This window comes from Dinoponera quadriceps, unplaced genomic scaffold (assembly GCF_001313825.1).
Source record: "Dinoponera quadriceps isolate SergipeBrazil2010 unplaced genomic scaffold, ASM131382v1 scaffold545, whole genome shotgun sequence".
Classification (NCBI taxonomy): Eukaryota; Metazoa; Arthropoda; class Insecta; order Hymenoptera; family Formicidae; genus Dinoponera; species Dinoponera quadriceps.
The window spans coordinates 504,263-520,505 of record NW_014554681.1 but is presented as its reverse complement, the minus strand read 5'-3'; the positions used below and the strand labels follow the sequence as shown (position 1 = coordinate 520,505).

General features: G+C 42.8%; 3 protein-coding genes across 4 annotated transcripts in view; 1 reads left to right on the top strand and 2 right to left on the bottom strand.

The window, feature by feature from the left end:
- On the bottom strand, positions 1-2,458 carry LOC106740857 (probable RNA polymerase II nuclear localization protein SLC7A6OS). The gene is made up of 3 exons (XM_014612304.1): positions 2,191-2,458; positions 1,481-1,768; positions 1-1,065 (listed from the first exon to the last, which is right to left on the bottom strand). Exons 1-3 carry the CDS (start codon positions 2,353-2,355, stop codon positions 604-606), a joined length of 915 nt encoding a protein of 304 aa, XP_014467790.1. The 5' UTR covers positions 2,356-2,458; the 3' UTR covers positions 1-603.
- Positions 2,459-2,809: 351 nt separating this feature from the next.
- On the top strand, positions 2,810-12,703 carry LOC106740834 (HEAT repeat-containing protein 1). Its single transcript, XM_014612266.1, has 9 exons — positions 2,810-3,176; positions 4,062-4,356; positions 4,598-4,961; positions 5,076-8,390; positions 8,986-9,684; positions 9,831-10,148; positions 10,539-10,993; positions 11,115-11,562; positions 11,779-12,703. Exons 1-9 carry the CDS (start codon positions 3,041-3,043, stop codon positions 11,947-11,949), a joined length of 6,201 nt encoding a protein of 2,066 aa, XP_014467752.1. The 5' UTR covers positions 2,810-3,040; the 3' UTR covers positions 11,950-12,703.
- LOC106740835 overlaps positions 12,366-16,243 on the bottom strand; it is a 26,911-nt gene continuing 23,033 nt past the window's right edge. For both annotated transcript variants that reach the window (XM_014612268.1, XM_014612267.1), the window contains exon 5: positions 12,366-13,208. In XM_014612268.1, the coding sequence (XP_014467754.1) occupies positions 13,139-13,208 (70 nt within the window). In that variant the 3' untranslated portion in view covers positions 12,366-13,138. The remainder of the gene's footprint in view (positions 13,209-16,243) is intronic.

The following is a 16,243-nucleotide window of genomic DNA, read 5'->3' as shown; positions in this document are numbered from 1 at the left end:
TATACTAAATGGAAATTTATTCGATACCAATATTCAATGAAACTTTTGCGGGATGACGAATTCCGAAACCGATGGACAAAATTGTGATTCGCGTAAAATCCTTACAACGACACCGGTATTGCTAAAATCTATTTGCGACACGCAGAAAAATCGATACACTGAGGTCGATGCATATACATTTATGCATCAACAAGAAACAAATTCATACATACATTAATAGAATTGGAATACTTCACTGTTGACGTTTTCAAATCAACCTTCTCGATGCAACTATTACACGAACCGACCTTACTTATATTGGTTTTAGAATTAAATACTATTGCATACTATTTTAACAAAGTTCAACAAAGTCGTCTAAAAATAGGCAGTCACACGAGGATCCTCGAAATATGAATTCTTTCAACTATCCAAATGATCCTCACTCTTGAACGCACCATGCGTGACTTTGGGAATATTTACATTAATACGTAACTGTTTGTAAAACTCTTAATTATTGCATAAATAGCATGTTCCATTCTAAAGAGGTAAATCTCGATCACACATTTTTTGTGCTAATCAACTTCGCGATAGCAATAAAATCGGACTTTTATGCGTTTCCCTGGTTCAACACGAGACGTCCGTCCCTTGATCGAGGAATGCCTCATCGTCGTTGTCAGAATTGTTTTCACTGCTGGTTTCGGTGTCCTCGCTTTCGTCAAACAATGGTTTCATCCTCTGCTTGTACCTAGTGTACGCGCACCCGTGCACCTCGCCCTCATCACCGTAGTCCTCGGTATTGTCCAGGTAATCCTCGTCGCTGGAAAAGTCGTAAACCCTGAGGCCATCGATGGCAGCTCTCATGTCGTCTTCATCGACCGAATCTTCATCTGACGCCTCAGTATTGGGGTAACTGTTCTGATAATACGACTCCGCATTCGAATCGTTGGAATCATGGTCGCTCGCATAACCCTCTTCTGCGGGTGTTTCATACACTAGCTCTTGCGAGTTAAGCGGGTGTATCGATACATAATCATTGGAAGAATCACAGTTGTCCGCATAATACACATCGTATACATAGTTGCTATGCTGAAATACATATTATTTGCAATTTTTCATCATGCATGTGTACGTTTGTTGTAGCATGCTGGTTCACTTCTATATTTGGTTTCTATTTTATTACACACTTTTATTTCTTACCCATTTTATTTCCAAATTATTGGTCATCTATTTGTTACTATACTTTACTTCAGATACTTTATTTCATTTATATGAAGTTGTTTTATATACTTTCGCTATTTATTTATTAATTTTTTCCTACTTCACTTATACTTAAAAAAAGTTGTTTATTTTTTCTTGTCTCCTTATTTACTCGTACCACATTTAGCTAATCTACATTTTCATAACCTTGATTTTTCTATTTTTGTCGTAGAATATGAATAAAAAATACTATTTCTGTCATGTTTGTAAAGAACACGCAATTTTTATATCAATTGCTACATACCTTATCTTCATCTTCTTCTATTACTGCAGCTGCTGTATTTTGGTTTGCTATCAGGGAAGCTGAATCTTCTACATCTATAAACCTCATGACTTTATCTTCAAACTCTTCTATATCAGATGTATTCAGCGAGCGATGACGATTGACAACCTTGTACCTATTTTTGGCCGAGTTCTCTTTTGCCTGTTCTCGCATCTGTACCAAAACATTCATACTAGGATGCTGTTTGAAAGTAGCTTTTAACTCTTCTTTGTTCAAAGTTTTAACCAAATGTTTCAAAATACTTTCCTCCTGGAAATCACCAAAACAGTCAATACTATAATTTGCCATATTGTTTCAATATATTAACACATCAACATTAATAGTTGTGGTAATTATTTATTAACAAGAATCACTATATTTCGTATGATATAAGTAGTGAACTCATATATATTTCTAACACCTGATCTTAATTCGTCCAACAGATATAAATACGAATGTGCAGAACGTTTTATTATTAAGGGAATCTTAGATATAAAGAGAAACACAATTCTATGACAATAAAATAAATCAGGTTACGTGCTTATGTGAAATCTATTTTGAATATTTTCTCCAGTGCTGAATTCATGCATGAAGTGAATTTCGCTAATAACGAAACTTTCTCTGTAGGAGTGGAAAAAAATTGATGCAAAGATTAACAGTGGAATTCGCGATGTGAATTGTTAAGTGCTCACTGGATTTTTGAGTGTGCCAGCGAATTTGGCGATTGCGGGAACAACATCCGAGTAAGCGGCTTCGTCGTCGTCATCGTCGTTGGATAATTTCTGCCGTTTACAAAGGATGAGTGCATCTTCCGGCAGAACGCTGTCTCTTCTCTTCACGCGCAAAATTGTAGCCATTTTCGACGTAATATACACGTACAAAAAGTATCGTTACTTCGTCCTTTAGGAACCGCACAAATTAACACGTCGAGACTCGTTCAAGAACTTCCGGCTATCTAACGGCTAGCCCGGCAAAAGCCAAGAGCAAAGCCCAGATTTGACTTGGGAGACCTCGTACGGCAAAAGCACGAAACATCATATCTGTGTGATTGGTAGATTCAGGGTGCTTCACGTGTCGTCCGACGAATTTGCCGGATATGCCGATTGGCTGTCGGATAGAGAATTTCTAGGGTGTTTAGAGAAAATGTTGGAGACACTAGAAATTCTCTATTCGACAGCCAATCGGCGCATCCTACGAATGCTTGTCGTACAACGCATGAAATACTAGCCTGACACGGGATTTACTGAAATTAACTCAACATGCGCAAATAAAAACATTTTATCCTTTTTTAGTTCTCTGTCTCACTTTTGGTGCCTTCCATTTGGTGACACAAGTCGACGCAAGCATTATCCTATCATTGTTATTCATTGAATGCGGAACAAAGACAAAATGATGTTTGTGTCGACTGTGTTACCAAATGGAAAGCACCAATAGTCTTCATGTTCCCTCGCTGATCGCACGGATGGAAATGCGCACGTGTCTCAACACGCGGAATTCTAGCAGTAGTTAGAGGCCGTTAAGTTTTTGGTTTACAAATTAACAATGGAAAGTTTAGCCCAACTTTTTCAAAATATATCCTCGCAGACGAATTCAACTCTGCAGGACAAAAAACGACCCAGTTTACTATGTGATCCAAAAGAAGCTGCGAATTGGGACCGGCAGATCATATTGAGTATAGGTTTGTTTCTCTCTTGTTTGTAATACTCAGTTTCTCTTACGATTTTTATTTTCGTGGCATTCTATTGTTACGTGTTATATTTCATTGTAAAGTGAAACCTTGCAAAAAATATTCCATTGTAAATAAGTGTTCTGATTGGACAAACTTCTCGATGTAGAAGTTTAATATGTGTTATGCTGCGCGGATCATTGATGAATTACGCCAAATTTTCCCTTCAGGCCTTTTGATATAATGAAACATGTTATTTACAAAATAAAATGTGTCTCATAAAGGTGCGATATATACTTAGCGAACAAACGGCTAATGCAATGTTTTCTTGTCACAGTTTGAAAAATGCGTATATCATTCACATGAACAAGTGAATAAAATTGATACGACATAAAACATGTTAAAAGTTATGTGAAAATTGTTGCTGGGATGTCATGTATTTTATCAATGCTACTTGAAATTCTATTTTGTACTTCCAATAATTATGTTAACATGTTGAGTGCTATCAGTAGCTCATTGAACTTTTTTTCAGACTGCATAACATATATTTTACTTGTTTTTTCTTCCTCTTTATAACAATAGGTCTATTCTTTTTCGAAGAATTTCCTGAACTGGTATATACTAATACAGTAAGTTAGAGTGAAACAAATATAGTTTGTTTCACTTGAACTTATTGTATTAATTTTTGTAGTCTTATATATATTGTAAGATATATCTTATTATAAAACTTATTGTAATGTGAACCATCAGTGATCCGTGCAGCTTGAGGGGAAAGTCATGTAAAATTGGCACAGCGCTTAATATGTTAAATAAGAGGAGATATTGTGTCAATTAAATCAGAGTAGAAGAAATATTTTACATATTTGATTTCTGACCACATATCTTTAATCTGTTTAGGTCAGAGCGGTCTGCAGACATTGATAAAAAGTTCCTCACTCTTTGTTGAGTTTGAAGGGACACTATTTTCTAAAAATTCCTTGAATTATGAGCGTGCTGCGGAGGATATTACAGTAAATCAAGAAGTAACTACAGAAATTAAAAAATTTTTGATACTTTTATCTCCATATTTTTTAACAAATGCCTCACACAAAGCACTGGAATGGCTAATATACAGATACCATATTCATAAATACAACCGAGATGACTTTATATTGTTGATTTTGCCGTATCATGAATCTCGTATATTTGCTAGGTATGTATTAATAAAAATACTCAGTTGAAAGAACAATGCTATTCTAATAATATGTTTTATTATGTGTACTATTTATTTCCTGGACTTTGTAGAGTTCTTAAGTAAGAAATCAATGTTTACAATGTCACAATCAGTATCTATGCATATGATACTATAATTTCTCATATATGAAAAGATTTAGAAATTCATTCTTTAGATTATTTCGAAAAAAATTGCTAATTTCTTTTCTATGCCTTTTAAGAGCGTTGCAGATGTTGAATCTATCGAATGATGACAAATGGCATTGGCTGACATCTTTACAGAAGCGAGGTCAAACACCAGTGTCAGAAATTCTTGTTAAACGTTTAAGCACAGATGAGGCATTTATGCAGATACTGTGTACCCACGTAATATCCGCCGTAGAAACCTATCCTGACCAGGCACCTAAGCTGAACACTTTGTATGGTTTTTATACCACGTTGTTGTTAGGTGTAATTGAAGAAGTGACTACCGTCACCGACGTTCAATTGAACTACCTACTACCAACTCTTTTCTATGGTCTGAAAAGTCCTGTTCTTGATATCGTCGCCAGCAGCTACATGATCATTGCACAGTTGATGACAAAGGTGATTTAACTTCTTATGTAGAAATCATTTTCATCTATTTCCGAAAATTGCTTGAAAAATTGAGATTAGTGAATAATGTTTGTATATACCTGTATTTTCACATGAAAATTACAGATGCAACTCGACGCTGATAAAACAGAGAAGATATTGCTAAAGATTTTCAAGAAAGCACACTTGAAACAGGAAGCTACCATGCTCTTGTTGTATCTCTATCAGTCTCCGAGTAATAACAGATTAACTGTCATGCCTCAAAAAGTTCTGCTCCAACTGTCTAAAAAGTCCTGGTTCATCGAGACCGTAGCTCAGATTCACTCAACAAACATGAATGTGTCGCAATTTACCGTGCCTTTCCTTCAGGCGGCTTGTCAAGCGATCGCCGAGGATCCGGTGGGTACCGCCGGTGTCAAAAGCATGATGAGCGATTTTGCAACGTACGTGAAACTCAGCGGTAACACGGTGGATGCGATTTTGTCCGGCGTACTGACATGCAAATTCTTCAAGAGCGAGATGCCGCAAGAGGCGAAGGACTTTCTAGCGCGATTTTATCAGAGCTTCGAGCGTAGCTATCCGGATAGGTTCGACAGACACTTGAAACACCTCATGAAACAGAATGAGGACAAGGACAACGCCAGGCAGGCGTTGAATTTCCTCACATCCTGGCCTTTCCTCACCAAAGAGACGCAGGAATCGGTCGAGATCCTGGACAAATTGGCTCACGTTAATTCGGTGCAGCGAGTGCGTGCCTTGGAAATTCTCGCTCGGGGCAACGTGAACGTCCCTAAGAGCTTCCGTCCTATAATGATGAGGACGCTTAAGGCGCGCTTCTACGACGACGACATGGACGTCGTGAGGACCCTGCTGTCCCTCTCTAGCACGAGACTGAGCAGTTTGCTGCCTGCTGACACTCTGGTGGACGAGTTAGTGACTTTATTGTCGACATGCCATACCGCATCGAGGAAGGAGTTAGCCCAACCGGCTCTGAAGATACTCCTGGAACTTTGCGAAGATGGCGACGACACCAGGGTCTTCATCACAGCCTTGCCGTACGTATTTCCGGCTACCGAAGAGGACATGGAAGTCGCAACGGAGGTCCTGCGCTCGAATTTCGGTAGAAATAATATCTACATGCAGCGTATGACGAAGGATCTCGATGACATGAAGAAGAGCAAAGGTCAGCGTTCCGTGAACGCGGGGGCGGTCATCTCCGTCGCTTTCCATTACATCCTGATGCCGGAATACTTGCCGGCTACGAACAGTATACTGGATTCAATGCGTCAGCAGGTTTCTCACGGCGACGCAGCCTCGGTATTCTTCAAAATGATCTTATTGGGCTCGGTCTGCCGGGTGACCGTGGGCACCCTTCCGGCCAGGGTGGGCCGCGACGTGATCGAGATAGCATCGGACATGATCAAGAAATACCCGTACGTCAAGCCGTTGCGCGACTGCAACAATATCAACGGCAACAACATCCACTTGGCGATAAAGCTCACTTACGAGGGCTTCCTGCCGTTGCAGGTAGGCACTTACGTGCTGGAGATGGTGTTCAGACGGGTGAACCTCAAGCCCGAGCCTAAACTCGATTTTGTCAACAACGCCGAACAGAGCAACCTGGTCGTCAGGTTACTGGAGATGCTCCTCGAGGGCATGCGCAAGAAACGATGGAGGGAACACTATTACCGATACCTGCAGATCTTCTTCCAGATACACTTCGCCACGATGAAGGACCTCGTCAGCTTCTTGTCGCAGCTGTACATAAATCCCGTCGGCCTGCAGACTTCTTATCACTGTCTGCAGATCACGCTGGAGCTGTTGGACCACTGCTCCGTCCAGTGGGTGTTCCAGGACCTGCACTTCGTGACGAATCTGTTGCTCTGTCTCGCGAGACCCAACAGCGTCTGCCGAGCGGCGGCGATAGAAATCCTGAGGAAGCTCACGCGGGGCTTCAGTCTCGCGACGGAGCCGTTGTCCGCGCTGCTGCAGGAAGTCGCAGCTCAGAGCGCGAAGATCGAGCAGGACGCGGAACAGCTGCAGTCGATGCTCTACTACTTCCTCTCGCCGGATCCCGACGTGTCCCACCGTATGAAGCAACGGAAGAAACTGCAACAGGCGCAGAAGCTGCTGTTCGACGTGGTGTTGCAGGAAGACGTTCCGATAGACCGCAGGGCCCAGCTGTTGGACATGCTGTCGGCAGTCAACGGCACGCAGATCCTCCAACGACTGGCGCCGTTGGGTCAGCAGCTCCTGCAGAAACTGGCGGACGAGTCAACCAGGAGCCGGCCGGCCGGCGACGCCCTGAGGAACATCCTGCAGCGTTTCGACGGTTCCACGGTCGAGGCGTTGTCGAGCGACGGCCAAGTGTGGTCCTTCTTCGAATCGAGTATCCTGCAGTACGAGCCTTACGCGTTCACCGCCTCCGGCGAGCAAACCTCACCGAGCGTGGTGCTGCTGAAACAAATCAACGACACGTTCTTCGCGAGCGCCGGCCGGATCTCACGCGACCTGCAGACGAAGATCTTCTCCAAGATGTTGGACTTGCTGACCGACTGCGAAGTGAGCAGCGTAATCTCAAACGCGAGCCGAGCGATCCGGCGGATCCGCATCGACGCGTCGCTCGTCGAGGCCGAGCTGCAGGCGATGAAAGAGAGCAACCCCGAGGAGCGGCCGGAGGCGACGGGCAACTCGAGGAGGAGACAGAGGCACCGTCAGCCACGCCGAATGACGACTCCCAAGATCGTGTACAGCAGGGCGTGGAAACGCGGCGAGGCCTTGCTGCAAATCGTGCAACACGCCAAGAACATCGAGCACGAGGAGACGCTGTACGCCGTGCTGTTCGACCTGGTTAATGTCTGCGTCAGCCTCGAGGAGCTCAGTCCGGTGGAGTACACGAATCAGTTGATCCTGCAGACGATCCACCGTCTGATGACGCAGGGCCTGCCGTTGCGCAACGCCGCGATGCACATCGCTCTCGTGACGAAGTGCATCAGGACGTCCCGCAACCCGCAGACGCATCATCACGCGCTGCAGGTGCTCGTCGAGCTGGTGAGGACGGTCGACGTGAGTCGGGCGCTCATCAACATCATGCCCATCTTTACGTTCATGGGCAGCACGATGGTCCGCCAGGACGATTCTTATTCCATCCAGATCACTTTCAAGGTGTTAGAGACGGTGGTGCCGATCGTCAACGCCGCCAGCGACGAGAGCCACGCCTGCCTGATGCTGCGAATCTTCGTGAGCTCCTTGCCGGATATACCCGAGCACAGGAGGATACCGTTGTTCGCTAAATTGCTCGAGCTTCTTGGCGACAAACTGCACTTGTATTACCTGATCACCTTCGAGAACCGTGCGACCAAGTCCGAGAAGACGGCCGTGCAGTGTGTGGAGTTCGCTCTCCAGATGTGCCAAGAGTTCTCGATGCTGCAGCTACTTCAGGTTGGATGTCAGCCAATGCCATTTGTCATCATTCGATAGATTCAACATCTGCAACGCTCTTAAAAGGCATAGAAAAGAAATTAGCAATTTTTTTCGAAATAATCTAAAGAATGAATTTCTAAATCTTTTCATATATGAGAAATTATAGTATCATATGCATAGATACTGATTGTGACATTGTAAACATTGCACGAAGTCGTGTCTGATTTGAAGAAAGAAGGAGACATTCGTTTCTGTTATTGACATAATGAGTTATATTGCCGAAAATGCTCGAAGTTGATTTCGATGTCTCTCTGGTAGAGCACACATTTCCATTTGGCATATTTTTATTTAAATGGTCAGGGTTGCCAGTGATGGGAAACCGGGAAAGGTCAAATTTTTACATCGGTCGGGGGAAACTTGGGAAAGTCAGGGAAAGATATGAAAACCTTGAATGTTGAACTTTGCTCACAATTCCCTTAAATGCTTTTATTTCAAAAAGTATTCTTTTAATTTTTACGTCGTACGAATAATTACAATAATTACATTATGTGAATTGTTTTCTACCCAAAAGAGTTTTCGAACATCAGGAATTCATTTTCGATCTTTCCGTCAGGTGTGTACGAAGGTGATCAAGTTCGTCCGGGATCTACCGATCAACATCGAAGAGAACCAGGCGAGAGGGGAGGCGATGAGTTTCAAGTACAATCATATCTACGACTTGAGTAAGACTAACCCGAAGATTCTACGACAGTACAAATTAACGGCGATACACTTCCTCGTCCGCCTTTTATCCTCCCAGGAGTTCATCAATCAGATACCTCAGCTGAGCGAGAGCGAAGCGAATAAGATGAACAAATACTGCGATCATTTAGCGAGCGAATTGATCGCGCTGATTCAGATCATTTTGAAGGTCGCCAATCAGCACCAAGAGAACGAAAACGTGTTCGCGAAGTACTGGAAGATATTGTTACATCATCTACACGACGTGCTAGATCTGGTGAACAACCTGTTGTCGAACTCAATGTTCCTGAAGAACGTCAAGCGTTTGCAAGCTCATGCGGACATGAGTCATGAGCTGTTAACTGTGAGGAAGAAGATCTTGGAGTTGCTGAACGCTCGACTGCTTCAGAAAAAGTTCGGCGAGCAAGATCACACGAATCTTCTTGGCTTGATCGATTGTCTCGTATGCATCGTTCGCGCTGAAGGGGGAAACGGGAACCAAGAGTTCGAGGTTCTTCAACAGACGACGCTGATCTCTCTGAAATTGCTGGCGAAATTATTGGCCGCTACATACGTGGACCAATTTCAGCCGGTGCGTAGACAAATACGGCGAACGCGGAAAATCACTTTGTTCCTTGAAAATACGCGCGATGAAATTCAGCTCGGTTTAGTCGCATGTTCTCTATGTAATCGATATCATAATCGACGTTGTGGTTTTCTTGGGATAATTATTTGCAGGTTCTAAGAATAACGGTAGACCTGTTGAAGTCGAGAGACGGTCCAGTTTTGGCTAACGCGGTGTTATGCCTCGCGGAACTAGTCAGTTTAATGCAATCCAACGCTATCGGCATGTTGGATGACTTCATGCCGGAGATCTTGAAGCTGATGAAGACCCATTGTCATCAGAACGTACCGGATTCGATGGTCGTCAGCATCCTGACTGCCCTACAGAAGATAGTCGAGTCTTTGGGGAAATTCCTCACCAGATACTTGAAGGATCTTCTGTCCGAATTGATTATATTGAATTCGTTGTACACCGACACGGGGAATCCCAAGGTATTTATGGTTCCGTCCCCGGTCAAGGATAAGAGACGCAAAATCTCTGGCAACTTGTTTATTCAGAAAGCCAGTTTTAAACACTGCGTTTCTACTGAATTAAGAATTAATTCTACAGAATTAATTAGGAAATAACATTCGCTGGGTCGCGACTAGTCGGATTATTAATTTGTCCCAAGTAATATTTCAAGTGTCTAGAAATTGACTCGAGTAGCGTATCTTTGGTAACAATATAGGATTTATCATATCGATTAGTTTATCATCAGTTTCCGTAGAAAAATGCTTGCACAGTTAATACATATCAGAGATCTTATCGTCGACGTGCGGTTAACTTCTTTCAACGCACCTTTAAAGCTGCACGTTTCCTTCAATCTAAATCTATGTTTGCAGACCACAGTCGTACTTTCACGATTGAAGATGATTTCGCAGAATTTATCCAGCTGCGTACCTCTGAACGATTTGTTGCCGGTTGTCAGAATTACCTATAAGAAACAGCTGAAAAAGAAGTTCTACCAACGTATACCGTCGTTGATGAACGTGCTGGCCGATTCCTTCGAGAAAGCGCAGTCGGCGCACATAAGAAATGAGATAAAAAGTCTCACCGAGTTCTTCCTACAAGTTCTACAATTTCGCGAGAGTATCAAGGATCCCGTAGGCGACGAAATAGACGTTAACGTCGGAGACACAGCGGGGCATGTCGTCGCGGTTGAAGAAAGCGCTAGCAAGGCTATGATTGCCCTGATGTACAAGCTGAACGACGTGACTTTCCGATCGTTGTACGAAGATTTGTATAGATGGGCAGAGGGAAATACGACGCACTTGGAACGAAACATAACATTCTACAGGTGCGTATGATACATCGGGGAATTCAAGTAGTTCTCACTTTTGCACAGTTAAAGTAATATATTAACCGTTCACCACACACCGTGTACTTTGGATAACGTGACTCTGATCATTTCTATTCAGGTTGTCGGCGAATATGGCAGAGTGTCTGAAAAACTTGTTCGGCAAGTTCGCCGGAATCTTCTTCCACCATGCGGCTTCGTTGCTGAAAAGCAACACGTTTCTCAACGGGACTCTTCACACATTGACGCTTCCCAAAGAGTCGGACAGAATCGAGCTGATAGAGGCGATTTTGTTGACTCTTTCCCGTGTATTCAGTTACATTACGCGTAATACCATCAATGAGGAACGGTACATGACCCTCCCGCAGCTGTTAGTGGACCAGCTGGAGAACACGATGGGCACGAAGGAAGAGTACGAGAGCCGAGCGAGCCGATTGATCATACCTTGCATAGCCTCCTTCGTTGGAGCCGTTCCTGATGACATGTTGCATAAGGAGCTGATTACCCAGACTTTACTGAAGACCAAGCACGCGAAGCCTTACGTCAGGAGTACTGCTTTGAACGCATTGGTAAGTTGAGACGTAATGGCTTCTTTATTATAGAGCTTGTGATTGAAACAGTCTAATCTCACTGAAGAAGCTCTTATTTATTCTTATATTTAGGTATTTTTCGTTATAAACGAAAGGGTTTCTGCTCCTAATCTTTAACCAATTTCTTCCAGTTTAATTCCCGTTACATTATTTAGGTGTATTTATCGAATAATTCCATTTGCCATTGTGATGTAGGTGGAAATCGCGAGGAAGCTTGGGGAAGACTTCATGCCGTTACTGCCGGAATCGATACCTTTCCTCGCTGAGATAATGGAAGACGAAGACGAAGCTACGCAACAATGCGCGCAGAACGCTGTCCGCACGCTAGAGGAGATTTTAGAAGAACCTTTACATCAATACTTCTGAACATATTCAAATATTAGCTTACACGCTTAAATAACTACTAAATAATTACCAAGAATCCACGTGTGAGAATGTCTTTTGTAAATAGAATTATTTCTCCAAAATTATTTTAAATGAGATATAAGCATTTTATGAGTTTGCATAATATTTTTATATAATACTTTTATACATATGCAGTATTTTTATTATTCTAGTGTATACTATTTCCAGTTCGGAAGTAACTTAGCGTGTAAATAGTCACATAATTAAATTAAAGGGGAATATAAGTGAATGAACGTTGAGGAAAGAGCGGATTAGTTAATTTTTTGTCGATTATTATTATTGCACGATTAACAGTTATTTTTCTGTAATATGATCATGTTGATGAGTTGAATATTGTCGTAAGCAGGTAAGAATAATTAATGACAATAACAGGCGGGTACTAAGAAAACGTTCATTTATTTTCAACTTATTCTCAAATTTGGACGAAGTATAGAATATATTATCTGCTTATATTATAATACAGTAACGTAAAGTTTGTGTTTATGTATACATGTGTATGTATCTATGCTTATGTATATATGTATGCATGTGTGTATGTATATGTGTAAAATCATGATGTAATAGGCTCGCGAGTTATACAGTATCGAACCGGCCGTAAGTCCGTTTGTGCCCACGCACGGGCCTCGGACGCGCACAAGCACGCGTCCCGTTTTGGCAACGCATTTTTCGCCCCGGCCGTCCGTCTCGCTTTGAACGTCTCCCTCTTTCTCTCTCATTCTCTTTCCGAGAAATTCGCGGGAGCGTGTCTTAAGAGTGCATCGAGAATGTGAGACGACAATCAGCCGGATACATGTGGAGCGTGAAACGAACAGCGCGAAGCGCGGGCCGTTTGTCCTCTCCGGGTGTCTTTCGTTGTTGTCCGATTCGGAATTTGAGTTCTCACCGAATCGACGATGCAAAGAGAGCGATCGCGGAATAGCGGGCAGCCGCGTTTCGCGCTAAATGCGCGGCTAACAACACGTGTCGAGTCTCTCCGTCTCCTCCCAGTGTCGCGGCCTCGACTAATTGCGCGGAGTCGTCGCGAGAACTCCAGAGATTCCGGGTCCGACGACCTGGCACATCCGCGACGACTTTCGATGACCACGTGGACATCGAGCGCTCCTCGCAGCTAACCGGTGTCCACGTGCGCCATTAGTCCGGGCCCCTGGAATCACACCTGGGGCACGTCGGCCGGGCCCCGGAGAGCCATCTCTTCGGCCTGCGTCACGGCCGGGAGTTTTCTGAAATGCAAAGAGACGTACGTTTAGTTTTCTCCTGCATATATCAATTTTTTCCCCATCGGTTGTACTCTCTTCCACGCGCTTGTAATTTTATTAATTATTAAAGAGTCGAAGGGTTTAATCGCGGACTTTTAAATATCCTCACGGATTTAGGCGACTTTGTCGACGTGAACGAGGTTTGATATGCGATTTCTATTAATTATAAGAGAAAACGAAGCACTGTTCTTTCTTTAACGACGTTTTCGCGGTTCCTTTATGTATATAAATATTAGGGACTTTGCGTTTCTGCGTAGGCGTGTCGAGATCTTACGAGATTTATCGCACATGCGTGTGATATAATTAAATTCATTCTATTATGTATCACTTTTGCTATATTCGCACGCGTATCGCATACGATTACAAAACTATTGGAAAGATAAAGAGCATTGTTCGTTAATGAAATAAGCATTTGTATTTTTCTATTCTGCTCATTTCTGAGAGCATCTATCCTTCGAGACACGATGTAAGACACGGTCAAAAAGGTTGCAACATTTTTTTCCGACGAGTTGCACAGCGTATCTCATATTCAAGATGAAAATGCATATCCTGAGAATTACTAAGAATTTTCCCACCGGGCAGGAGATACGTTCAAAAACTTATAAAAAAAAAAATGTTGCAAACTGTCGCTGAACATACAAGATATTTTCTTGCTAGAGGCCTTTGCACGTAAGAGACGTTTGGCCTGCTCTTTTTACCTGAACTGGCTGCACTAGTGCGAGAAATTTACATACACTTTGAAGCGTACGTACGAGATTCTCACGCTCCAGTGAATTTCTTGAACTAGTATAGCCAGTTCAGCTGGAAAGAAAACACCATTTTAAGTCGTTACTGTAAATCCATGAGAAAATCGACCAGTCAGTTGATTATTCTTGTAGTCAAAGAATAATCAACTACGATTGATCAATTTTTTCCACGAACTTATAGTTACGACAAAAAAATTTGTTTTCGCATGCAAAGATGCTCAATTGTCTTCTTTACATTTGTTTACTATCTCGAGTCCGACAGTACGCGCTCGACGACGCTTGGTTTTGTCAACCGGCCGATCGAGCCGTGTTTGTACACACGGCATGTCAAGCTCGTCATTCCTGCGGCGTGAGTACGACAGACAACAGCAAATACCTCCGCATATTATCCCTTCTTCCGGTAATTACGCATCACGGAATACCGAGAAACGCCAAAGATACCTGGCGAACGTCATGAATGAAAAATGAATCGAATAACAAGGTTGGATCGGATCCGACCAGATTCGTATACTTATATTCTAATGCTTCCGCGCACGCGCTTGCGATGCGTTTCATTTTAAGTATTTAATATATTTTGCGACACACTTTATTTACTTTTATTCGCTTTTAAGTATTTTCTAACTGATTATGAAAATCAAAAGAGCCTAGCGGAAAGAATTAATGTGAAAAAACTATAAAATGCTTCTGGTTGTTATTCGGTTGTTATTCGAGGATCAATTGAAATCGACGCGCGATCTCGCGGTTAATGAGACGCGAGGCGTCGATATATCGACACAGCGACGTCAACGACGCCGATATGATTCGTGAAAGCGTGATTTATTCGCTCCAAGCGAGAGATAGGAGCTTTCGAGAATGATAAGGGCACTTTCTCGCGAGATTCACGGCCGTTGTTTCGACAACGATCGCAAGCCTGCACGTGTTTATTCGCGCGTAGCGACTCGACATTTTCGATCGACGCGATTACATTTTCCCGCGATTTCGCTGATTCGCGGAGGCCCCCGCGGAGGAGCACGGGATCGCGATCGGGCGACATTGTGACGCACTTCCGAGTGACGAAAAGCCGGGTCGTGTCGAGCCGGTGAAGGTACAGCGATCGTCACCGATAAATACGCGAATCTCGCGAGATTTACGCATCACCGAGGCGTGAAACGCCGATCCGGTAATTTCGAACGACCTGTCGCGCCGTTAATTGATCGCCTCGAATCTGTCGCATCGTGTGGCTTTAGGCCTGTCCCTTTTAACCGAATCAGTGCCGTACTGGAACTTTGGTCCTTTTCTCTTCAACGCTGGTTTGTACACTTGTCTCACTCTAAAGACAAAAGTGAAGTCTAATTCGACTAAAACGAACAAATATTGGCCACCTCTTGTCAAAATATTTTGTTGAAAGTACCGAAATCGATGACGAGTGAAATGAAAGTTCGGGAAAATTACTGAATATCTTTAAATGATATATTTTATTATATATTTTTCCTTATAAAATTTAATATATTTTTTTATATATTTTTCCTCATGAAACTTAATATAATACTGTGAAATATAAAGAGAGTTAAATTACACCGTTTGAAAGTAATAATACATTTTTTTTGAAATATTAGATATGACATTTATTGAATTTTTAACTGAAAATCGAATTTTTACTGAAATATTGATAGAGTAATGATAAAATGGAGTCAATTGAGAGAGAATTTCAAATATATATTTCAGTGAAATATTTCCATCAGGTCAGCGTCCAAATATATTTCATGTGAAATATTTCCATCAGGTCCAAACGCTCAGCGTTTATTTTGCAACTGTTGAAAGTTCGGTGAGCTGAGATTGGATAATTCTTTTAGATCCAGAGGAGAATGATCCAATCTCAGCACAGGGGGAACTTCCAACAGTTGTAAAATAAACGGCCCTGCTCAACGCGGCTATCAGGATGAAGTTAGCCGCGCTACTTCGAATATTTCGGTTATTCGCGAGCAGCCACTGGCACCGAGCAGACGAACGGAGAATCGAATGGCATTACGAGGTGACTTTAGGTAGTAAATGCGATCGTAATGAGCCTCAGATACGGGTATTCGTCGATCAGATAACGAGACGTCGACGTCGTGTATCGGGTCGGTTGTGGGCATCGTGTTTCTCGCGAGATTTTCCAACAATCGGAATCTGCCGTGCGAACGAACGACGGAGCGGTGGCCATTTCTTGGAAACGTTCTTTCGCGAACACTAGCTTATCGCGATTTTCGGTGATTCTTCGGTGTCGTATGACGC

Coding starts and splice junctions, on each gene's coding strand:
- LOC106740834 (XM_014612266.1), top strand. CDS start 3,041: ATGGAAAGTTTAGCCCAACTTTTTCAAAATATATCCTCGCAGACGAAT. Junction 10,149..10,538: donor CCGACACGGGGAATCCCAAG/GTATTTATGGTT, acceptor CTATGTTTGCAG/ACCACAGTCGTACTTTCACG. Junction 11,563..11,778: donor GTACTGCTTTGAACGCATTG/GTAAGTTGAGAC, acceptor ATTGTGATGTAG/GTGGAAATCGCGAGGAAGCT.
- LOC106740857 (XM_014612304.1), bottom strand. CDS start 2,355: ATGGCTACAATTTTGCGCGTGAAGAGAAGAGACAGCGTTCTGCCGGAA. Junction 1,769..2,190: donor CTGGCACACTCAAAAATCCA/GTGAGCACTTAA, acceptor GGTGATTTCCAG/GAGGAAAGTATTTTGAAACA. Junction 1,066..1,480: donor TAGAAGAAGATGAAGATAAG/GTATGTAGCAAT, acceptor TATGTATTTCAG/CATAGCAACTATGTATACGA.